This window comes from Priapulus caudatus, unplaced genomic scaffold (genome assembly GCF_000485595.1).
Source record: "Priapulus caudatus unplaced genomic scaffold, Priapulus_caudatus-5.0.1 Scaffold2671, whole genome shotgun sequence".
Taxonomy (NCBI): domain Eukaryota; kingdom Metazoa; phylum Priapulida; class Priapulimorpha; order Priapulimorphida; family Priapulidae; genus Priapulus; species Priapulus caudatus.
In genome coordinates this window covers 1-24819 of record NW_014579732.1, presented here as the reverse complement: position 1 = coordinate 24819, position 24819 = coordinate 1, and the positions used below count along the sequence as shown (strand labels likewise).

General features: G+C 40.0%; 1 protein-coding gene and 2 long non-coding RNA genes across 4 annotated transcripts; all 3 read left to right on the top strand.

Moving 5' to 3' along the window:
• The first annotated feature begins 2710 nt into the window (after window positions 1–2710).
• Window positions 2711–17381, top strand: LOC106818937 (nucleolar protein 58-like). 2 transcript variants are annotated; one of them, XM_014823603.1, is made up of 16 exons: window positions 2711–2792; window positions 6973–7155; window positions 7516–7592; window positions 7804–7856; window positions 8327–8451; window positions 8988–9124; window positions 9549–9613; window positions 10577–10711; window positions 11350–11495; window positions 12016–12142; window positions 12517–12680; window positions 12854–13050; window positions 13350–13495; window positions 13743–13814; window positions 14063–14134; window positions 16775–17381. In XM_014823603.1, the coding sequence occupies exons 2-16, from the start codon at window positions 7111–7113 to the stop codon at window positions 16828–16830; spliced, it is 1617 nt and encodes a 538-aa protein (XP_014679089.1). In that variant the 5' UTR covers window positions 2711–2792; window positions 6973–7110; the 3' UTR covers window positions 16831–17381. The 2 variants fall into 2 exon arrangements, with proteins under 2 accessions (XP_014679089.1, XP_014679090.1); XM_014823604.1 differs by lacking the exon at window positions 13743–13814.
• A 3176-nt stretch (window positions 17382–20557) lies between these two features.
• LOC106818935 lies at window positions 20558–20907 on the top strand. Its single transcript, XR_001395318.1, has 2 exons — window positions 20558–20658; window positions 20868–20907. It is a non-coding gene; the product is annotated as an uncharacterized LOC106818935 (long non-coding RNA).
• A 3018-nt stretch (window positions 20908–23925) lies between these two features.
• Window positions 23926–24636, top strand: LOC106818936. Its single transcript, XR_001395319.1, has 2 exons — window positions 23926–24109; window positions 24553–24636. It is a non-coding gene; the product is annotated as an uncharacterized LOC106818936 (long non-coding RNA).
• The last annotated feature ends 183 nt before the right edge of the window (window positions 24637–24819 follow it).

The following is a 24819-nucleotide window of genomic DNA, read 5'->3' as shown; positions in this document are numbered from 1 at the left end:
CCGCACGAGTTACATTAAGCCCGGTGTAAAATATTGTGATTGAATGGTAGTTATACGACAAAGTGACTTTTCTTCGCCGTACAGATGGTGTGTATTGTATCATCTTTGAAGCATAATTAGATTGAGTTCTAGTTGGGCCTGGGAGCTGTTAAGTGCGCATAATTAGTACAATAAATATTGCCTTATTTTTTTGCCTAATGGTGGATAGTTAAGTTTGCAAATTTTATTTTCAGCTAGCAGGCTAGCTGGTGCAACAATCCATTCCAGTAGCCGGTTAGTCAATTTTAATTTTGACCTCTGTAGAAAGCGTGTTTAAAAGCTATAGGAATCCATTAGGAAACGCATCGCATGCATGTTTTTCTGTAATTTAAAACTAAACGTCATTAACGCCGCGGCTACAACATTCAACTACTAGTACTTACTTTCTGTATCATTTTTCTTTATTCATAGCCGTGGTACGGCGAGATCATTTGCATAATATCTTCTTTATTCAAGCCGGTACGGCGGGTGATCATTTGCTAAATATATTCTAGAACTACCTTAGGGCTATAGGATCGACACATGTCTTAGCCTATCTTCTGTGAATATTTGAGGTTTATTGACGCACGAACTTACTCAATATATTAGCAGAATATATGTACCGTGATCTCCACGTACCGCGCTTGGACTTGAATACTAGACAATCCCTAAGCAGTGCGGACTGCACCGAATATGGCGCTGTGGTTCACGTGACATATGTCAGAAACTGGCGGACGCTGGCGCTGGGGTATGAGCCTTCTACTTCTATTCTATTTCTGTGCGGAGGCGAACTAGCAATCTACTATGCAATAAAACAAAAATTGCCGATGAGTCACGTCTTGTTATTCTTAGTCTGTCATTTCTCACTCCACTTCTTCTGCTCGAATTTTAGTGGCTTTGTAGAAAATATTCCAATACAAATAAACCAAAAAATAAACTGACTATAAAAAAAATAAAACATAAAATAATATATCCCACACTGGGATATGAACCTGTCACCTCTCTGTCTACACCGACCCCTATGAGGTCGACGACGCTATCAACTGTGCTATCGCGCAAGTGACATTTTTCCAATGTGCGTGCTGGTCTAATGGCTAGTCTTGTGGACGTTATAAGCGGCGGTGAGGGCAGATGTCACAGGTTCGAATCATGCTAAGGTAAAATTGTTTTAATATATTTATTAAATTTAAGATCGTATTTACTAATGTTACTAATCATCCTAATTTTTAGAATTGAAATTTTTCCTCTGTGCATTTTTCCTCTTGTCAGAGCATATGTAGCATTAATTAGCAAGCTCTTGCACAGCTCTTGATCGACGTCCAAAGTGTACGTGGTAGCTAGGGGTGGGTCTGGATCAAGGCTTTCACGGATAAAGCTGCATGGGTTTACACTGACGGCATCAGAGAACGAAGCATCAGGAGGTAGGTGGGTGTGCGCCCACGGCCTAGGGGGAGAGCACGTTTTTGCTATCGGCGCCACAGTTGGCGCGTGGACTAATACATGCAGAAATTCGTATCGGCGTCGCCCCGCTCGCGCGTGATTTTCTTTTCCCTAGGTCAATACAAGGAACATAGGGCCTCTAAGTGAGCCGCTGCCATTGGTTGATACAAATCACGTGCCTCAAACTTCCTGTTTTATGGTGCATTGCCCACTGCATTTGACCCTAACTCCTACCCATAACCCTAACCCAAACACTATTCTAAAAAAATATAAAAAATTTAATTTTTAATTGTTGTAAAAATTAATTGTTGTTATTAAAATGTTGTAAATAAATCATGTAAAAATTTGCGTTAATTGGAAAAAATTGTTAAACGGATAAAAATAGAAAAATACAGAAAACAAGAAAATAATTAGAAAAAGGATGGAATTCGATCCACCGATCTTTCAGACTTGAATTGCGTGCTGTACTCGCTAGACTATTGAGGATATTGGTATTATGAATTTTGGATGTGCTATGAATATGACGATACTATGACGAAATTGAGCGACAAAACAAGCTCAACCAATAGCAGCGCTCACTAGAGCTCTATGTTCTTGATTGACCTAGGAAAAAAAATCACGCGCCCGCGTGTGCCTACGGGTCAAATGTTGAAACGTTTGCCGCCTCGCGGTCGATAACGTAATGTCAAGAGTAGATAATAACACTATCTGTAATAGTGTTATCTTGGTGTAGTGTAATTGTAATTAGTACCTAATAGTGTAATTTGTAATTAGTGATTAGTAGTTAGTAACAAGTGTAATTAGTAATACTAATAGTGTAATCTTATCATAATAACTCTGTGTTATTAAAATAATTATCTACTCTTGGTAACGTCGTAAGCGCTTTGAATATATAGAGAGGTTGAAAAACGCCAAGTCGCCTGCATAAAATCGGCCTAAAATCGTCAGTGTAAACCCAGCTTAAGTGACAAAAAAATCACGTTAGGGTGATAAGCAGCAAAAGCGTATTTTTTTAATTTTGCTCCAAAATCTAGGGGGGTAACCGGGCAGATGCCACCCTTGCCCCCTCTCCCCCAGAGAATAAATACATATATACATGTATATATGTTGTATACATGTATTGGTATTCATATATATGTTGTATATATGTTTATACATGTGTATATTGTGCAGCTCTGACCCAGTCTAATAAAATGAATAATTCGAAGACAGATGATAGCGGAAGAAGAAAACCCGATTTGCGTGCCATCTTTTACCTTTCCCGTCCCAAAACAAGAGGACATATTTGTATACACCTCGTGGCTGAATATGTCGGCGTGCACTAAATTTCAGTAGTAAGTATGCAACCATTCCATAAAATTATAAACTAACGAGTACCGTTCAGTTGTTATTAAGTTAGATCGAGCAATAATGATTAATTAGGTTGAATTTTGTTAGTCGATACCACTCCATTTTTCACAACATGCAATCAAACGAAACATTCACAACAAGAACTTGAACTAAAGCAGTCGACTTGTTCCAAATAGGAAATAGGCCACAGGCACTTGCCACTGGCTGGTCGGGGTTCGATAAATAGCAACCCCGTTCTGCGCCTACCGTAGTGTGTATAAGAGTGTAGCCGGGGTTCGATAAATAGCAACCCCGTTCTGCGCCTACCGTAGTGTGTACAAGAGTGTATATGAGAGTGTATTTTATATACACTCTTATACACACTACGGTAGCAGGGTTCGCCACAAGCTTTTTAGCTCACCTTGACATCGTCAAGCTGAGCTATTGCCATGCCAGGTCGTCGTCCGTCGTACGTCCGTCCGTCCGTTCGTCAACATTTCGCTACGGTAAACGATAACTCAGGAACCGTTTGACCCACATGTTTGAAATTGGGTATAGTTGTTACTGCTATGCTCCCATATTAAACGTCCTATTTTGAAGCACGCTAGTCGACGTACTTTCGAGCCACGGTAATTTTTTGGCAAAAATGGGAATTGCCATTAGTCAGTTCAGGTTCAACGGATTTTGCTCATTTTTGGTATGTGAATGAATAAAAGCTAGGGGTTTTGATATTTAAAAAAAATTATGCAAATTAGGTAGGGTTTGGCAATTGTATAACATATTATATAGACACAAACAGTCTGTGGTGTCACACTCGTCTGGTTCGTTTTACAAGATTTCATTGACAATATCTTTAATGCAAAATTGGTGTTTCCTCTCTGGACACCCTGCCGATAAAACGTCTATATTAGAGTAAAGTTTTACAAAACATGTCGGAACGCAGCATAACCTATTTATTTCAAACGCCATCGCTAAAAAGCGGGTATAGCGCCATCTACGGTCACAAATTGTGATTAATTTTGGTTTATAAATTATTATTGCGATATACAGATGGCAATCGTTTCTATAATGTACGTTGATGGTTGCTCAATTAAAGTGTGTACCGCGAGTTTTTTGGCTCAGAAAAACGAAATATAGCAGAATATAGTCTCACCTGACAGTGGAAGTATCACTGATTATACCAACATTCAAAACACCAAGATTTTATGCAGTTATAGCATAGAAAAATTGATTTGACCACATCATACCAGCAATAAATTTTTCCGAGTAGTGACTCTCAAAAATTACAAATGGCGTCTCAAACAAGCAAACATAATTAAAACAAAAGGGCATGCAATTCTGTTTAATAAATATTATTGAGTTTTTATGTCAATAATTCAGAGCACTTTCTGTCATTGTCATTCCCCTTGTTACTATCTGACTGGCAATCCACAAGCTTCTTTAATAACAAACTTTACGTGGCATTAGTACTACACTGCTGTTTACGCTAGTATGAGCTGCTGTGTTTACACTCTGACCTGATTTCTACGGTGCGTGGTATGCATTTCTGCACCGTGATAGATGTCTCGCGAGTGCTCGCATAGCTACCACGAGAAAATTCGAGAGATGGCAACGGTAAACAGAAACAGAACACAAAATTGTAATCATGCATGATTTCATTGGATTTGGTGAATACGAAGGTTCTAAGACATTTTATCATTACTCTAGACAATTGCTGTTACTCAAGCAATAACGGTAGGTATCATGAAAGTGGGGAAAACACTAGAAAATTCTCGCGGTACACACTTTAAAACTGATTTCTTCTTACTCACTCATTTGTGTCCTTTTTTGTGGTGAGCTACAGTGTCATTGACACTTTCATTTATTATAGCATTGGGGTGCCGCTCAGTGGTAGGGCCTAGGATTAGGGGGGTGCGGGGGCATGCCCCCCCCCGGCAAATTTTAGAATTGTAGAAGCTCTGAATTGCAATCTGGGACACTCTGTGTGTATTTTGAAGCACTGCATGTGGGGTGGAGATGTTTGTTTTGCATGGGCAAAGCCATCAGAAAATTCAAAATAATAATGGAATAAAAATACCAAAATGTAGGGGTGAACTTGCTGGTTAAGTGGTTTGCTGGATCCAAATTGAGTTCACCTCTCATAAATCAGAAAACCTGACATATACCAGTGTTAGAAATAGCAGCTGGTCCCATATAGTCCCTGACTGGTAACTTTTCAGCAGGGCTGGCTACTTTTGGAGCAGGACTGGCTAATTTTCAAGAAAATTACTGTAGCTTATATTGCGGATTTAGAATTTTTTTTAATCAGGACCGGATGGAATTTTTGTCTTATTTCCAACACTGCATACACATACCAACTATACTGGTACTGTAAATCTTCTTATATCATTTTACTCATTTGTATTATGTAGTTTTACTATCGCCGACAGCTTTACAATACTGTTCTGGATCGGACTTACCATTTGCCTTTGGCTATGTCCACTGTTTGTATTTTGTTATTGTGGGCTCTACTCCTAGTGTTATGTACAAAAAATACAATGGCAGGAGTGGTTGGTAAGTGTACCAGTCTACTCTACCTCATGTTAGACTGGGTTGTACCTGCCCCGTAATAATGCCGTTGGAAATTAATTCAAGATTTCTTGATGAGCTAGAAAACACTCGGATTTGAAGTATGAAAATGAACATTATTGTGCCATCTAGCCTACACCAGTTGGTTGGGATTGATTGTCAGTTCAGATGCAAAATATTGAAAGCAAAAGGTTATACACCATAGATTAATTGGGTACTATAACACGCGTATATAAGATAGCTGAGTCGGTTTAGAGTTAGTGTTGGGGTTAGGGTTGGGTTAGTGTTAGGGTTAGGGATAGGGTGACTGTTTGTACTTGTCTGTGGGACTGCCGTACCCGTAGCCTCGAGACATTAAGATACGGCTGCAGCGCATGCGTGGTGTGACTGCCGTACCCGTAGCCTCGAGACATTAAGATACGGCTGCCGTACCCGTAGCCTCTGCGTATAAACAACGTGTGTTAATTGTTTGAATTTCTTGTGTATACACCAACATGGCGGCTATGATATTTAGAGTGGTGGGTGCATTTTTGGATGGCGGGGCTCGACGATAGCCTGGCGGGCCGCCAGGCTATAAGTACTCTTGGAGAACCCTGGGTAGGCGCAGAACGGGGTTGCTATTTATCGAACCCCGACCAGCCAGTCGCAAGTGCCTGTGAAATAGGCCTACACCAAGTCAAATGACAGATTCAAGCTTTATGCAAGTTGAATAGGTCTGCAATAATACCAGTACAGTAGTACTATTGATGGTAGTACTACGACTAGTAGTAGTGTCAGGGGTAGTATCACTATTACTGATAGTCCAAATAGATAGTAATTTAAATTTTAGTATAGCAATTTGCCAATTATCATGTTTGAAACTAAACTGACCAGGCTCTACGACTGTTACACGGCGTAGGACTCTCGCCAACGTAGTGTTAAGCGAGAAGGGAACTTGTGGCTAGTTTGAAGCTAGCTCTAGTAACTATAGCCTGCGTACGGTTGCCGCTAGCTCTAGTACTATAGGGCTATAGAACATTCTATGTTGAATCATGTCACTTTTTCTGCTCCCACTGCTCCCATGAAAGATGTCTCACAAAACGCAAAATGATCGGGCCTTTTAACACTTATTTATCTACATGGACCTCTCACCTATGTTTTTGAAAACTTTCCACGACTTTACACCATGTATTTATGCATTTATTCCTCAAAGTGCTAGCACTACCTGCGATTTCGTTTGAAATGCTCTCGTGTGAGTCGTGACGTCACCCGAAATGTAATAGGCTGCCCATGTGTTTTGTCTACATTTGTAGTGTGTTTGTACACATGGAAAGTGTTCAACAGGATTCAGTGTAACAGGATTGAACATAGAATGTTCTATAGCCCTGCGGCGGAGCGAAGGGCTATAGTACTAGAGCTAGGTTGCCGCTGGGAGCGACGGTAGCCAGCGGCAACCGTACGCGGGCTGTAGTTACTAGAGCTAGTTTGAAACTAGCTCTAAAACTATAGCCCTCCGCTCCGCCGCAGGACGCGCAGGATAGCCTGCGGCGGAGCAGAGGGCTATATAGTTCTAGAGCTAGTTTGAAACGTGCTTTATTGTGTACTTACTGTACTATAGAAACCTTGTCTTATTATCAGGTACTCTACCACCAGTTGTTAACCCGATGTTAAAGCTGACATAGGTCAACATCAGCGATCACGTTATCAGAAGTCTAAAGAAGATCTGCCGACGTATCAATTGATTGTGTGATAAGCTTTCAAAGAGAAACCAGAAAAATGTTGGTTCTTTTTGAAACCCCAGCTGGCTATGCAGTATTTAAGGTAAGTGTGAGCTTATTACTTGTGCTACTAGTACTAGTAGTACTAATGCCATGAGTAGATCTATTGAGCGAACATGCAACTGCACTGTGTGGTATAGTCATCCCAACATACAAGTGACGTCATCAGTAAGAATGTATTGGAAGATGTTTATTTTCACCTCTGCAGTTTTTATGTCGCTATAATAGCTGTAGGCTGTGAAACGTTTGCTATATATCGTGATATTTGATTAAAAACACCTATATATATTGAACTTTGAGTTCTTACCTCAGTGAAATATAATCATATACGCTTGGTTAGTCGGTTTGCGATATTATGATATAATGATTTAGGTAATGGAATATTTCATACATATTTCTTTAGCTTCTCGATGAGAAGAAGCTGCAGAAAACTGAAAACCTGTTTCATGACTTTGAAACTCCTGAAGGAGCAAGTAAAGTGTAAGTATATCCGTGTTGCATTACCAGGATTACTGAACAACCAATTTCCTTTAGTTGGAATATGTGACCTAACATCAGTTAATATGTTGTTTAGTGGAATCTTGAAGGCCAAGCCATAATTGGGCAAGAATGACTGGTCTTGTGTCAAATTTTATATGTATAGTTTGTAATGTGTTTTATCTTGTAGCTAATTTTTTTTTTAATTTACCAGGGTCAAGTTGAAACAATTTTCTAAGTTTGAAGATACAACTGAAGCACTTGCTGGTAGGTATACATAACAGTTATTTATCTTTACATTTATAGCTTTCAAACAATTTAACATGAATATATATGTACATGCAGTTGTATGTAGTGTTTAATCAGACAGTTATATTTCTAATAATAAAATCATGTTATTGTCTGTATGGCCAATGGTGGAAGCAATCTAGATTATTATCCATGATAAAATTATTAATCTGTATGTGAATGTATCATATGTGAGATATTATATATATCTATTCTGGTCCTCAGCTAGAACTTACCATAAGAACTTACTACTAGAACTTACATATTATGTCATTAGATGTGCATGTGATCTACATAGTGTTTCATGTGATCAGGTGTGAGATATAAAATTTGAATCTGACACATCTCACAATTCTCTGGCGCATGTTAGTGTTATTTTATCTCAAGCACATTCTGGCTTGCTTATAATGTGCTCGTTTTATATTGAGTTCCTGACTTTGTTTTCCTAGCTGCAACAGCTGCTATTGAAGGTAAAATGAGCAAAAACCTGAAGAAGATGCTAAAGAAAATTGTAGCAAAAGATGCGCACGAACAACTTGCTGTTGCTGATGCAAAGTTGGGCAATGTTATCAAGGTATGCAGGGTGCAAAATTAACGGGAGTCCGGAGTCAAATACTCCCTTATTTACTGTTGGACTCCCTGATTTGACATATGTAGGAGTCCGTGTGACTCCCTGAAAATTCTGCCATACTAACGAGTTCATTCCAGAGCACGGCCTTGCGGAATTACCATATTTTTCAGCTAATGTCCAAAGAAAATTTGGCAGACGTGCAACAGCATGAATCTTAAAAATAAGCACATGCGTTATTGTTAATATCTTTAATTTTGAACGCTCAGACTTGCGGAGCGTCCGCATCATTTTGCTGCGGATCCTCTTTTTGCGGGTAAGGGAGTCTGTTGAGCTTCCCGTGTTCAAAAGTTCATTTCTACCCCTTTTATGTAAAAGTAGTTTAGCTCATTTTTCTTTACACACTCATTCTGCTGACGAATACAATATTGGGTCAAAGTTAACGCCTATATATGTGATATATATATATATCCATATCAGTATATATATATATATATGTACATTTAAGTCATTCAATTTAGCACTATATTGTTTTACTACAGGATAAGCTCAACCTTAGCTGTGTTGCAAACTCGTCCATCCAAGAGCTGATGCGTGGAATCCGTGCACAGATGAGCAGTCTCATCACAGGAATTGACCAGAAAGATATCAGTGCTATGGCACTGGGACTGGCTCACAGGTAAATCAGTCTTTGTTGTAACCCTAGTGTACTGCACTGCTGTATTTGGTTTGGTGGCTGCTTCACCGTTATTACTAAGCAGCCATCACAAATGAGCAGCTGTAACAAATACGCAACTGTAACACATAATAATTTATTCCAGGACAGTAGCAGCCTCAGTGTGGTTTACAATGAAAATGTTAGTAATGAAAATGAATTTTGAGGTCAAATGATCTCTGCACGTTTTAGTTGTGTGGTGTTTAGCACCAACAGTGGTATAAATGAATTTGCTTGAGAGAGAGAGAGAAGGAGTTTTCATTTTGTGTAAAGGTTGACTGCTATCATGGCAATGATATGTGCCTCCACTGTTCTTGTCTGATCTGTCACTGTTGTCTTTGAAATGGATTTTATTTTATTTGTAATATGTTCAAATATATTCCAATAGTTTGTCAAGATACAAGCTTAAGTTCAGTCCAGACAAAGTGGACACAATGGTTGTTCAAGCCATATGTAAGTGTATTTTATTCTTCATTCTTTACTACAGTCGAACTTTGTTACTACGTACCCTGTTTATTACGTTTACACTGTTACAACGTGCACATCTCCAAGTCCCGAATTTGTGTAATGCATTATTCCATTTGCCAGTATCGCTTCGTTTACAATGTCCACCTTTGTAACGTAAACTTCAATACAACGTTCAAATTTTCACTGGAAAAATGCATACTAACCTTTGTTACAACGTACGGTACACTATTCTTGGGCGTGTGGCCAGTAAAGTGACAAAGCAGACAAAGATTACTGCGTTTTTCAAGTTTTGTAAGTCTGTAAGTAAACGAACTGATTCAGTGGCATCATCAACATTTAAACTCATCCATGACATCGGCGAAATTACCGTGGGCTCTTTCATTTCGTTGAGTGCAAATAACGGCAACAAAAGACGGGTGTCTTCAATACATTGTTTTATTTTACTCTAAATTTACAAATTTGTTACATGTGTTATCATTAAACATTCATGTTTTAATTCTTGCGTTAGCGTTTATTTTATGGGAATTGGTTACAACGAACTATCGTTATAACGTACTGATTCTTAAGGTCCCTGGAGGTATGTTGTAACGAAGTTCGCTTGTACTACAGTTTTTATTGCTCTTGTATGTTCAACAGATGACCACAGAGCTTTAATAGTCCTAGAATGACCACCTAGATTCACACGATTTATTTGAGTATAATTCAAATATTTTAGTTCACTTGTATGGGGCTTGTTGTTCGTTGTTTTTTTAAACGGAGTAAATCTTCATGCTCGTCTCGAGAATTTAACACTAGATGCGCCGCTATGTTTTGTGAGCCAGCTGCTATGCCGTTTGGGTGGAAGTATCTACACTGTGTGTGTGTGCTAAAGTGCTGTAATGCTGTCTTGGTTGATTCCTGTCATCGACGGACAGAATAATATGTTTAACCTGCTGATTTTTCCCGTAGCTCTGCTGGACGACTTGGACAAGGAGTTGAACAACTACGTGATGCGATGCCGAGAGTGGTATGGCTGGCACTTCCCTGAGTTAAGCAAGATCATCGGCGACCATCTTGCCTTTGCGCGCGTCGTCACGAGAATGAGTGAGTGTGCTTGTGTTTAATGGTTTTTTTTCAGTCTAGTATGTCACACAGATGTAAAAAAAATAAAAAAACATCTCCCAACTCGTTTTCTGCCTTTGCGCGCGTCGTCACGACACTGAGTGTGTGTGCTTGTCTTTTAATATTGTTTTTACTCTAGTAATAGTATGTCACGCTAACGTAAAAAAAACATGGAACAGTTCTTATGGAATAGTCAGTCGTTCACTCATCATATTGAAGCAGGGTGCGAAATTAACGCGAGTCCGGAGTCAAATACTCTCTGATTTACTGTCGGACTCCCTGATTTGACATATGCAGGAGTCCGTGTGACTCCCTAAAAATTCTGTTATACAAATTAGTAGTAGTTCGTTCCAGAGCACGGCTTCACGGAATTACTGTATTTTTCAGCAAATGTCCAAAGAAAGTTTGGCAGACGTGCATGGCAATAATCTTCAAAATAAGCACATGTATGCGTTATTGTTGTTATGCTTTAGTTTTGAACTTCAGATTGCGGACTCCCTCATTTTGCTACGGACTCCCTCTTTTTGAGGGCAGGGAGTCAGTTGGACTCCCTTGTTCAAAAGTTAATTTCTACCCCTGTTGAAGTGTGCGACCAACATACCATCCTTGTTTCCTTACAGGGGTGAGGACAAATGCTGTTGATACAGATCTTTCAGATATACTGCCCGAGGAGGTAGAAGCAGCAGTGAAATCGGCTGCCGAAATATCTATGGGCACAGAGATATCTACTGAAGATATCGACAACATTATTCACCTTTGTGAACAGGTAAAATTAAGTTCTGTTCTTATTATGATTTAGATGGGGGTCGAGTAAAGAATTGTGATCGTATTAGCAGAAATGTAATGGTCTATAATAATAAATGAATGAATTATCTGTTTTCTAGTGAGATGATATGTAGCACCAGGAAAGTTTGTGTTTATGGATATAATACAAAAAAATGCCCTGATATTTTATCGATACTGACTCACAATTCTAACTAAGAAGTTGTCAGTTCTAAACGCGAGAGGGTAGCAGCTAGCTGCCAACTCGAGTTCGATTTTCGCCAATATACTAGATTTTACCGCTTAATATCTCAGCGTATGGACAAGCGGTTGGTTTTATATTATCAAAGTAGAACTGCTGAATAATAATACTGCAAAGAATTGTCAAATAAAATGGGTAAAGTTTACTAATTCTACTGAAATTACAATGCGGTTGTTGCATTTCACCGTTGTACGCTCTTATACTTAATACGCTCTTGATACTGTATAATGTAAGTTGTTTTTTTGTTTTTTTCTTTCAACAGATCATTGAATTGACAGACTACAGGACACAGTTATATGAGTACTTGAAGAACAGAATGCTTGCTATCGCTCCTAATGTCACTGTTTTACTAGGAGAACTCGTTGGAGCTCGACTAATTGCACATGCTGGTAATTGCTGTTGTTATGACGATTTATTTATTGCTTGAATTCTTAACTTCTCACATCTTCTCTTGACATGCTGAAACTTAAACTGAAGTGTTGTTGATGCAAAATTATGTTCCCTGAAACTTCTATGAATTTTCCATATTCTCAGAACGGCTGTCTATTTTTCAAGGTCACCTTATCTAAAGAAAAAATCGAAAACGGAAATAATTTAGAGGGCGTTTTATACAGTTCTATTTGCCATATCATGAGTATGTGTAATTAATCAGAATAATCCAATCAAGTGTGAGAATGCTCTTATCGTTTTCTGTTATAAGCATATTACATGTTATAATATATGTACGCCCAGTACTGATAAGTTATGTGGTTTCCGTGCAAAGGATCCCTGATGAATTTGGCGAAGCATCCAGCCTCTACAGTTCAAATTCTCGGCGCAGAAAAGGCACTCTTCAGAGCGCTGAAAACCAAACACGATACACCAAAGTATGGCTTGATATATCATGCTTCACTGGTTGGGCAAAGCTCTGCAAAGCTGAAGGGAAAGGTGAGATGTAATGGTGTAAAATTAGGTTCTGGGACTAATTAAAAAATAATTAGAAGCCTTCGCGTACAATTTCTGTGAATGTTCAGAACACCCCCCCCCCCAGCTTGTTTTGAGTGACATTTCCTAGCATAGTGGCTTCACCTCACCTGCGTGTTCTTTTTAAATAACTACAGATGTCCAGAATGCTGGCAGCAAAATCAGCATTGGCAATCAGAGTAGATGCGCTTGGGGAAGACCAGACCTTTGATATCGGCACGGAGTTCAAAGCGAAATTGGAGTTGAAGTTGCGTGAGATGGAGCAGACAGGGCCGATGGGAGTTAGTGGGCTTGGCAGAAAGAAGGCTCAGTACGAGAAGTATGAAAACAAAAGGTATGTGATTCTGTACCGACATACATTGTTGGCTATACGAGGATCTGTCTAAGATCATTTAATGACTGCTTATATATATATATATATATATATATATATATATATATATATATACATACATATAAATAGATATATGTATGGAAAATATCTTTACTGGTAAAAATTATTTTTGTTTTTAAATGTTTACTGATAATCAGTATGAGGAATAGGTACTAACAGTTGTAATAAAATATTAGTACACCCAATTTAGTATAAATCGGAATGAAAGTGTTACTGTTGGTGTGTTTTTTGTTTGTTAGTGAAATCAAGACCTACAATTCTGGGATGGATTCAACTATTCCTGCTGCTGCAAAAAAACGGAAGCTTGAAGAAAGTGACACAGATAAGACCCCCGTCAAGGCTAAAAGGCAAAAGTCTGATGAACTGGAGGTTAAGGAAGAACCAGGTAGGCATTACTTACTTGACTCACAAATCAGCTTAGCGACTGAGAAATGAAATAGTCGTTGGAATCATTCAATCTATTACATTTATTAATTAAAGAAAGAGAAAAACTACATGGAAAATATAAAATGATTGCAATTTATTCTTATGGGTTGCGTACATGATGGTACTTCCACTATGAAATAGGGTTACACAAGCAGTTTTTATACATATAGCATGGCAGAGTAATAGTATATGTTTTGATTTTGTAGGTGCTGGCACAGGCAAGACTCCTGCTAAAGCTAAGAAGCGAAAATCAACAGGTGAAGTCAAATCTGGACCAGGTACGTCTTAGTGGTTCTTGTCCTCACCTATTGCAAGTTAATGCTGTATTGAGGTTGTCATTTATATATATATATATATCAGGGCATGAAATTCAGATTTTTTTGCATCGACCCAGAGGGCTAGTAACAGTAGTTTTTTTTATTTGTATGGGTTCTGTACAGTATGGCACTACCACTATGAAATAGGGTTACACAAGCAGTGTTTATACATATAGCATGGCAGAGTAGTAGTATTTTTGATTTTGTAGGTGCTGACACAGACAAGACTCCTGCTAAAGCTAAGAAGCGAAAATCAACAGGTGAAGTCAAATCTGAATCAGGTACGTCTTAGTGGTGCTTGTCCTCACCTATTGCAAGTTAATGCTGTATTTTGGTTGTCATTTATATATATATATATATATATATATCAGGGCATGAAATTAAGATTTTTTTGCACCGACCCAGAGGGCTGGTAACAGTAGTTTTTTTAGCTCACCTTGACATTGTCAAGCTGAGCTATTGCCATGGGTCGTCGTCCGTCGTACGTCCGTCAACATTTCGCTATGGCAGGCTTTCATTTTTAAGGGGCGCGATCGCGCTCGCGCTCCACCGCGCACCCGAAATTGTGCCATGGTGCGTGCATCATCGCGCCTCATAAAAGTGGTTGAAATCGCGCACCAGAAGTCTGTGTATTATGTTGAAATAGCGCTCCATTTTACAGGGATGAGAATCTTCCACGCGGCATAGATGACCGGCGGGATTTTCACAGTCAGGGGTTCCGATTTTGTGAAAGACGTTTGAATCCGTTGAGAGAATTTTGGGGGTTAGATAATGTACAAAATGTTTCATTTTTACAGTCAGCAGCACTACAAACCAGTTACTTCATTATTAATAAGCATTGTATATAGTTTCGATTGTTAAATATAGAACGGGCTTAGTCTCACTGTTTGAGTAATTGTCAGATCGTTGGCAGGCAGTGAGTGGTGGGCGTTGGTATTTGACGCCGGTAAGGCGGCGTGGACGAGGTATGATGATGGTGTGGTGGGATGCGTCGTAGCTAGGACGCAGATGCGTATATATAGTAGACGCGAGTCAGGGATCGACTATGGTAAGCTAAGAGCCGGCACGCGTCAACGGCGTAGGCCGGTTGAGGAGAACTAGTCTTTCCCTGTCGCATAGAGTTGTCAATGTTGCAAGTGGATCCGCGAAGCCCTGACTGAGTATCCTATTATAGCCAACATATAGTTTCAGTAGCCAATGAGATGAGCTTTTTCATAGCACGCTTTGTGGCGTATTTTAAACAGAATGAAGAGAACCTTATAAGGGTGTGATTTTTAGTGCAAGCATACTATCAATGCCCTGGCTTAAGGTGTGATTTTTTAATGGAGCTCTCACATCATAGCCTCTTAAGGGTGTGATTATGGAGTGTGAAAAGTCCCTAATGGTGTATTGTAAGGGAGTGCATTAGTAATCCTCAGCTGTACATTTTTCAAATCTGAAAGCTGCCTATGGTTCAACGATAACTGCTCAGGAACGTTTGACGCCTAACATGTTTGAAATTGGGTATAGTTTTGTTATCGCTATGCTCGCCCATTATTAAACGTCCTATTTTTGAAGCAGGCGCAGTCGAGGCGGTATGTTTCGAGCCGGACGGGCGGAATTTTTTGGGCGCAAAGATGGGCCATTGCCATATAGTCAGTTCAGGTTGCAACGGCATTATGCGGAGCATTTTTGGTATGTGATGAGATAAGGGCTAGGAGGTTATTGAATTATTTAAAAAAAAATTTATTACTGCAAATTAGGTTAGGGTTTTGGCAATTATACCGATAATTATATAGAGACAACAGTCTGTGGTGTAACAACTCGTCGTGGTTCGTTTAACAAGATTTTCCATTGACAATATCCTTTACATCGCAAAATTGGTATATTTCTGCTCCACCCTGGACAGATACAAAAAAAACGTCTATATTAAGAGTAAAGTTTTTAGCGACAAATTGTCGGAACGGCAAGCGATAACCTATTATATTGTGCAAGAACGCTCAGATGACATTCGCGTACAAAGCGGCTAATACAAGCGCATCTACGGTCACACCAAATTGTGATTAATTTTGGTTTATAAATTATGTATTGGGCGATATACGAGATGGCAACTCGTTACTATAATGTCCATGCGGATTAGGTTGCTCCATTAACAGCTGACATTACTCTTTACTTGCCTCATCTTGTGTCCGTTTTTTTTGTGGTGAGGCTGCAAGCAGGTGTCATTGGGACGACTTTCATTTTAGTTTGTATGGGATTTCTGGTACGTATGGCCTAGCCGACTAATTGAAATGAGGGTTACAGCAGCAGTGTTCTTTTTTCATATAGCAATTGGCAGAGTAATAAGGGATGCTTTTTGGATTTTGTACGGGTACTGAACACGACAAAGACTGCTGGTGAGCGGAAGTAAGAAGGGGAAGAGGTCAACGAGCGTGAAGTCCAACTGGGCACGTGAAGGCAGGTCGTCTCAGTGGTTGCTTGTCCTCACCTATTGGAAGTTATGCTCGTAATTTGCTTGTATATATATATAAATATATATAATATATATATATACTATATATATATATATATAGTATGATATAGATATAAGTAAAAACACCAACGCGCACGTCACATCGAAAGAGATAAGATAAATTTAAAAATAGAAATAGGTGTCCAAATTTTATTTGTCAACTTTACGCAAGCTTTCGAGAACATATGTCTCTTCGTCAGACGACAACAACAGAATTTCTGTTGTTGTCGCCTGACGATCAGGGCATGAAATTCAGATTTTTTGCTCCAGCCCGCAACTAGATGTTATTTTCGTTGTGTTACGAATCTTATGATGTATTCATATCCAATTTTCTATGCTATAACTGCATAAAATCTTACTGTTTTTCAAGTTAGTGTAATCAGTGATATATCCGCTGTGAGGTGAGACTATATATATTCTGCTGTTATAGATGACAGCATTGCCACCTCTGAGAAGAAAAAGAAGAAAAAGAAGAAAGACAAGTAAAGGATGATGAGGATTAATATATGGTGGATGAAGATGTGAAAAGAATTTTTTTTAAGTTTTCTAAATATTCGGAAGTAAAATTATAACGAATGTGTACTCAAAAGAAACAGTAATCAGTTGACCATTCACAGTTTCATGCTGTGATCATCTATACTTTGATTATTTTCCCAAGTAGCCTTAAACTTTAAAAAACCATGGCAGTTTCAAAAACCTTAGGATTCATTGGGGGTTAATATCAAGTTTTAATTTGTTAGTGTTAAGTTTCAATGGAGTTGGCAAATTAAACATTGGAAATGGTATAAGTATATGACATATGTTAATTGAGAAATTAAGGCCCCCATCTCTGAGATGTAATCATGTGTAAAATGCAATCATAGTGGGACCATCCTATCATCAGACGGTCTAACGTGTGCTATAATGAGTACCATAGCTGCAGGAGCTGTTACTTGATGCCAACTGTCTAACAGTAGATACGATTATGAATGAGAGATTGTATGGCGTGTTTTTATAAAAGAAATTTAAGTTCTTCAAATACAATTGTAGTTGTAGAATTTATGCTATCTGTGTTTTTATTACTCGTGATTTTTTGTTTCCATGTGGTATGTACGCATGCATTGCATACTGCATTGTGCTCATCGTATTCATTTTTGCAAAATGAAAACGTGTGGTACATTCTCCAGCATCTCTATGCAATAGCTCTTGTCTGCCTCAAGCATAGAAATATATAGACACACTAACTAGTATAATATTATGTGCTATATACTCTAGTTAGTATTCTATAGTCTCAAGTGTGTCTTTTCTCGCTTATATGACATACACGCGTCACAGTGTGAAATAACCAGTTTTACACTGGTATGTGTTGACAGTTTCACAGTGTTGACCTTCGCAGCTGTCTAGTTCGGAAATTTAGTACCCGGATTTAAAACGTTATTAACCTAAATAAACATCCTGTATCTATCCGTCGTGTGTAGAATTTATAACATCCTATTTCCTGTATTCAAAATCCACATTGGTATAACCAGGGGCGGCGCCAGAGGGGGGCAGGGGGGGCGGTCACCCCCTCCTATCATTTGGAAGAAAAGGGAAAGAAGAAGAAGAAACGTCTTGCAAATGATAGGGGAGGTTATAGGCCCGGGGGTCGCCCCCTATCATTTTCTTGCAAATGATGGGGGGGGGTTAATATGTATCCAAGCTGTGTCTGATATGGTAATTTTATGAATATTAATGAACCCTCACTGTAATCGCGGATATTTTTGACCAATCAGAAACGTCTAGTTTGAACGTGTCCATAGACTGAAATACCACGCGCATGTTCGTTACACAAGTAGCCTAAATCCCTCCAGCCCACTGACGCGAAGCTGCAAGGTTATGTTATTCCGTATGATGCCACCACAAAAAAATGAGTGGTGTAGCCTACAAGCTGGACCACTTATCGAAAAGTCGAAAAATTAAGTGTCGAAATTCAATCCATATAAAACCTGTGCTTATTTTGATAATCGATGTCAATGTGTTATTTCCTTGGGAGTCCCAAGTTGGGACCATCATTTGTCGATGATGCTGTTTCCCGGCGGAAAGGTAGGCCCACTTGAGGGCGTTAATAACTTATGTTTATGAGACATTTCCGCCGTTCGGCAGATTTCCAGCCATTTTAGAACTCCAGAGACCATTTCTGAGATCAGTTTTTTTTTGGGGGGGGGGGTAAGAATACCTCCGTGGGCTCTGACGATCGCGTACATGTGAACACACTGTGACTCGGTAAGTTAACTATCCGGAGCGCTTCTACTCGTATCATTGTCTTAATGTATGCTTGTTAACATGATGATAAAAGCTGAGTACGGGCCTGTACGGCCAAACTTCATTGGCATTCAAGAAACGGGCGTGGGATGTTCAGACGTACAGGTTAGCACCACTGATCTCTATAATATAATTATATTATATTATATTATATATTATATATATATTATATATATATATATTATATATATATATATATATATATTATATATATTATATTATAGAGATCAGTGGTTAGCACAGGTTCCTGAATCCAGTAGCAGCGTTGGCATACCAAAAATGGATAAGAAGTGGGTGGAGCTTACTTTTGGCCAGTGTGTGGCCAGGGTTTATTTACGTGCACGGGTCGTGCGGCACGCTCACTGTTCACGTGCGCTAGGTTGTGGAGTAATTCGCACATCCCCGCGCATTTCACGTTTGGATGTAAACAATAAAGTATATCACTGATAGTTAACAAACGATCAGTATGTACTGTTTCAAAATAATATTAAGAAGATTTATGTAATATAGCATGTTGAATTATACAGTAAATAATAATAATTGTCTCAAGTTTTAACACACATAAGTCACTGTAGCTGCAAATCACGTCGTATTACTAATTACTAGTCATGTAAACAGCAGTACAGCCTCGTCGCACCACTCAGGTTTAACCGTGTCATATTGTTTTTAACGTTTGGAAAAACTATATACATTTTATACAGGGTGTAGCTAAATAAAAGCTTCCCTACGTAAGAGCTTGTATGTCTACAAAATACATTTACTTTGGACACACTCAACACAGACGGAATTCCCAAGTGCCCATCAAAATTTGACAGTAAGTAATTTTTTACTTTTCCACTAAAAAGTGTTGCTAGTTGTGAGCTATTGGAGTACCCTGAAATGACTCTAGATTGCATCTCAAAGCTTATAATTTTCAAAAAAAAATTGGGGGGGATGCCCCCAGACCCCCCTAGAAGTCACACCCCCCTTCTCCCTTTTCGGGCCTTTTCAGCAGTTGTCTGTCTCATGCTTGTTACAAACTGTTATTGTTCATCTTATGTTAACTGTCAGTTAACATAAGTTGAACATTAACAGTTTTTATCGGGAAATTTGCTTAAAAGTATGCACCAAATCGCACCATTCCTTCTACATTTTTCAAAAAATTCCAACATTCCAACAGACACCCCCCCCCCCTGCGTCGAGCAAGCGCGACGAACGGCGCTTGCGCGCCGTCTCGCCCCCTTATCAAAATACCCTGGCGCCGCCCCTGGGTATAACTAGATCATCGCTATACATAAACTCACAGATGTCGAGTTTCCTTCTAATGCGCTTCTCGTGTTTCCAGCGTAAAATGATGCAGACCATACTTGTATGTTTTAATTTAATGTTGCTGTGTGCGTATTTAGGTGCAAATGCTGCTCCAGATGTTCCGACCCAGCCTCTACAGTGTGTGGTGAGTAGGACCATTCTAATTCTATGCGTGTATATATTTTACACCGAGATGTAGGGTACAGATTAATAAAGCGATCGCCAATGTATATATTTTATGTCATGAATGATTTCACCTTCCCTTAAAACAAACTGTACTAGCGCTCTATCAAATATACCCTGTAAATATCGTCCACTCTACTTGTATTCTATTATATTACACCTTTATTTCGTTTTAAAGCGCATAATTGACTTACTATAGCTTTCTCCTCCAACTGCTGCACCCTTTTTGGCATAACATCCGACATAATTCGATTATTCGACATAATCCGATTATTCAACATTGAATGTATCACAGCGCAAACGCCTCAGCCCTTTAATTGCCAATAAACAAACGACCATTGGCATACTTTATGGAAAATCGAATCCCGTGAACGATAATAGGGTATCAATGACGATATAGCGCAATTTGGCAGGAGAGGCCAGCACCAGGGCGGGACGGTAGAGATGGCCTTCCAGGCGCTGCCGGGACGGACGGTAGAGATGGCCTTCCAGGCGCTGCCGGGACGGATGGAAGAGACGGCTTGCCAGGACGAGATGGAGTGAAGGGCGAGAAAGGCGACCAGGGTTTGTAAAGAGCAATTACAGAGATGTGTTTTGTCACCGTGGGTCCGTGAAAACTCCCTGTAGTGTAGATAATCACCAGGCGGCTATCGCTGTTCGCATGCACACTCGGTTGAGGTTCGTTATATATTTTTTCAGATTGTGCGTTTTTGAGCAATGATTTCGAAATTATTTAGACTGGAAGTAACGGTAACGAAGGCCTTACATTACAGGCCTTCCGGGTATCATGGGAGCCACAGGTGAGAAAGGTAATGCGGGAGTGAGTGCCACTCCAGCTGAATGCCCAGCGTGTGCGGCTAGGAAAATTCACCAGTGCGCGTGGGATAATGCTAACGATGGAAAAGATAGCGGATTGGTTCATGCAAGTATCATATCTATATCACCACTCAACACATCTTGGTTACTTACACCGAAATGCAAGCAGTTATCACGTCATTATAGGCTAGGCATGTGAAATCACAAGTATATCTTTATGGAAATTGCACTTAGTGGCAAGTTGGATTGTGATGCACCATATCCGATGGCTTTGGTTTCTCATTTTTAAATAGCCCCTTAACGAGGTTTACTGCTGCCCGCCCACCCCGCAGACGATAAGCTTAAATATCCGTACAAGTCTCGCTTACATTACACATTCCTAGCAATAGCAGCATTAGCAAGGCTGAGGATGACACCGGCTGCAGCGTCAGTTGGATAGGCACCACATTGCGTCAACATCCAGGACCAGGAGCCAAGCTGTGCAGTCGCTGGCAAACACTCCTCGCCTGCAACGGGCAGGCGAGTGTGGCACGACCGGCCGCGCATTGAGGCCCAACTCTACAGCGGGTGCTGGAGGGACTATCCATATACATGGCTTCGATACGTACGGGGGGTTTTTATTTGACAAGGCAAGCGATGGCCGAGAGTGATTTCGAAATACGCATTTCGAAAATTTGAGTCGGGGTTCCTAACAATAAGTTTGCGCGCACAGTTATGTTCTCATTCGGCGCTAAACTATCTTAACGCAGAACGTCAGACATTCGATAATATACTGGTGTATTGTTGACTAGTGGAAGGGCATCTGCTATGGCGCTGTGCTCACTGGTATACGTGAAACCGCTTACAGCCTGTACGTCGCAGACTGCCAGGAGGACCCGCACCACGAGGCGACAGCTACAACCTCCTGGATACGGTCTCACGCATGATCATCCGAGAAATTACCGCTTGCGTAAAACGGCGTTAGACAGCTTTTAGCGCATGCATATCTAATGCTATCTATCTAGGGGGGGGGAATGATATACCTATATATATTAATATTAATATATCCTTTTGAGGCTGTGACCTATGCGATCAAAACGAATATAGATTACTGTACTGTGTGTCTAAGGTAAACAGTAAATCGTAAAGGAATCGAAGTTTTCAAATCTGATAGTTCACATATACAAACAGTGAATATCGGATACAGTAGAGAAATGCTGCACATTTGTACATCTAAGATCAATTGCCAATGATTTGCGAGTCTATTACCCAGCACTTAACGTCTCAACGCTGTCCACAAAAATAATCATATAGGATTCAGCTGAGTCGGAGGCTGTAACCAACAGTGCTAGGTAGCTTATGACAATCATAAGCTACTAGTTACAAACACGCCAACTTCAATAGTCGATAAACCTTAAACAATGATAGATTTCTTTATGCAATCTCTATAAATGTCTAGTAACAAACCCTTATCATTATATAGGCAGTAATGCAACTAGACAACGAATTCTCATAGGTTTTTTATTAAAATCGATGGGCTATCATATAAGTAAGACCAGCTTTCAAATTGCTAAAATTTTACTATTATTATTCATTCTGGTGTGCTTGACTTCAGCAGTTTTCATGAGGAATGGGTACTTGTGTTTTAAATGGAGATGCCCTCCGTATCGTAGCATGACATAGTACATCAACTACCCCCTTGTAGTACTACATGACAAACATACCTTATATAGTCACACATGTATTTACTCGGCAAGTGACACCCGGTCCAGCGCGTAATTCTGAGGTCCACTTGAATGTATCAATAAATAATCTTCTCTGGCAACTCCGGGACCGCCCTTCCAACTGATGCGCACAAAGCTCTCACAATCAGCGCAAAAGACTCTAATGTAAACCAAACCACTTGTCAAGTGCATAAATTCAGCGCAAGCACCATGTATTGACTCAATCATTGTATTGCTGCTAGCATATCACTTACCATACCCCCCATGCATCTAAGGCATTCTATTTTTTATCTCATAAAACAACAACGGTTTAATCAAAATAAATTTACACACTATGCCAAATCAACATAGGAACACTTTTCATGCAATGCAGATAGAATTATGATGATGAAACTGGCTTAGGAAGAACCTAGGTGCTCGTAAACTTGAATATCGCATAGATCATTAGACATTCCCTAGAGTGCGTTTTCTAACTAACAACACGCACTAGACGTCTCGGACGGCCAAGACACGGAACGAACCGAACCGAACGCAACACACTCGAGGGAGCGCACCCCACCCACACCCCTCGGAGGGAGTAGCCACCGGCACCGAGCAGCGACACGCCGAGGAAGGTATACCTTATAACAAAGGGAGCTATAGGCATGACCCCGGACCAAGGAGACACACTGGCCACCCTACGACATCGGCGCCGCAGCAGTGGCGCACACGCACGAGGCAGAGACAGACGAAGGAGCGACGCACGGGGCGCTACAATATTACCCGTAGAATAGCTAAAGAGTTAGTTAAACGCTGTGTAATAGTAAGCCTAACAGACAGTAACAGTAAGCGTGACATGAGTATATATATCAATATATACTATATATCTATACGCTATATTTGAGAATACGTGCAGTGAATGTTTATGTCCGTATACCGATGAGATAAAACGATCCGTTTATAAAGACTATCTAAGGAGCTTGCGTCATTTCACTCTGGGTTTTTTTGTACTGCATCACGCGTCCTACCTCAAGGTAGGCGGCGAAAATTATCCCGACACAGAATAAATTACACGTGCTAACCACAGCACGTGTGAAAGTCCAGTGTGGCTACCCCTAGGGCCACTGCAATATGACATACACGCGTCACAGTGTGAAATAACCAATTTTACACTGTTATGTGTTGACAGTTTCACAGTGTTTACCTTCGCAGCTGTCTAGTTCGGAAATTTAGTAACCGGATTTAAAACGTTATAAACCTAAATAAACATCCTGTACCTATCCATCGTGTGTAGAATTTATAACATCCTATTTCCTGTATCCAAAATCCACATTGGTATAACTCCATCATCGTTATACATAAACTCACAGATGTCGAGTTTCCTTCTAATGCGCTTCTCGTGTTTCCAGCGTAAAATGATGCAGACCATACTTGTATGTTTTAATTTAATGTTGCTGTGTGCGTATTTAGGTGCAAATGCTGTTCCAGATATTCCGACCCAGCCTCTCCAGTGTGTGGTGAGTAGGACCATTCTAATTCTATGCGTGCATATATTTTACACCGACATGTAGGGTACAAATTAATAAAGAGATCGCGAATGTATATATTTTATGTCATGAATGATTTCACCTTCCCTTAAAACAAACTGTACTAGCTCTCTATCAAATATGCCCTGTAAATATCGTCCACTCTACTTGCATTCTATTATATTACACCTTTATTCCGTTTTAAAGCGCATAATTGACTTACTTCAGCCTTCTCCTTCAACTGCTGCACCCTTTTTGGCATAACATCCGACATAACGTTAAAGCGATTATTCAACCTTGAATCAATGTATCACAGCGCAAACGCCTCAGCCCTTTGATTGCCAATAAACATACGACCATTGGCATACTTTATGGAAAATCGAATCCCGTGAACGATAATAGGGTATCAATGACGATATAGCGCAATTTGGCAGGGGAGGCCAGCACCAGGGCGGGACGGTAAAGATGGCCTTCCAGGCACTGCCGGGACGGATGGAAGAGACGGCTTGACGGGACGAGATGGAGGGAAGGGCGAGAAAGGCGACCAGGGTTTGTAAAGAGCAATTACAGAGATGTGTTTTGTCACCGTGGGTCCGTGAAAAATCGCTGTAGTGTAGAAAATCACCAGGCGGCTATCGCTGTTCGCATGCACACTCGGTTGAGGTTCGCTATATATTTTTTTAGATTGTGCGTTTTTGAGC

Coding starts and splice junctions, on each gene's coding strand:
- LOC106818937 (XM_014823603.1), top strand. CDS start 7,111: ATGTTGGTTCTTTTTGAAACCCCAGCTGGCTATGCAGTATTTAAG. Junction 7,857..8,326: donor TACAACTGAAGCACTTGCTG/GTAGGTATACAT, acceptor TTGTTTTCCTAG/CTGCAACAGCTGCTATTGAA. Junction 9,614..10,576: donor AATGGTTGTTCAAGCCATAT/GTAAGTGTATTT, acceptor TTTTTCCCGTAG/CTCTGCTGGACGACTTGGAC.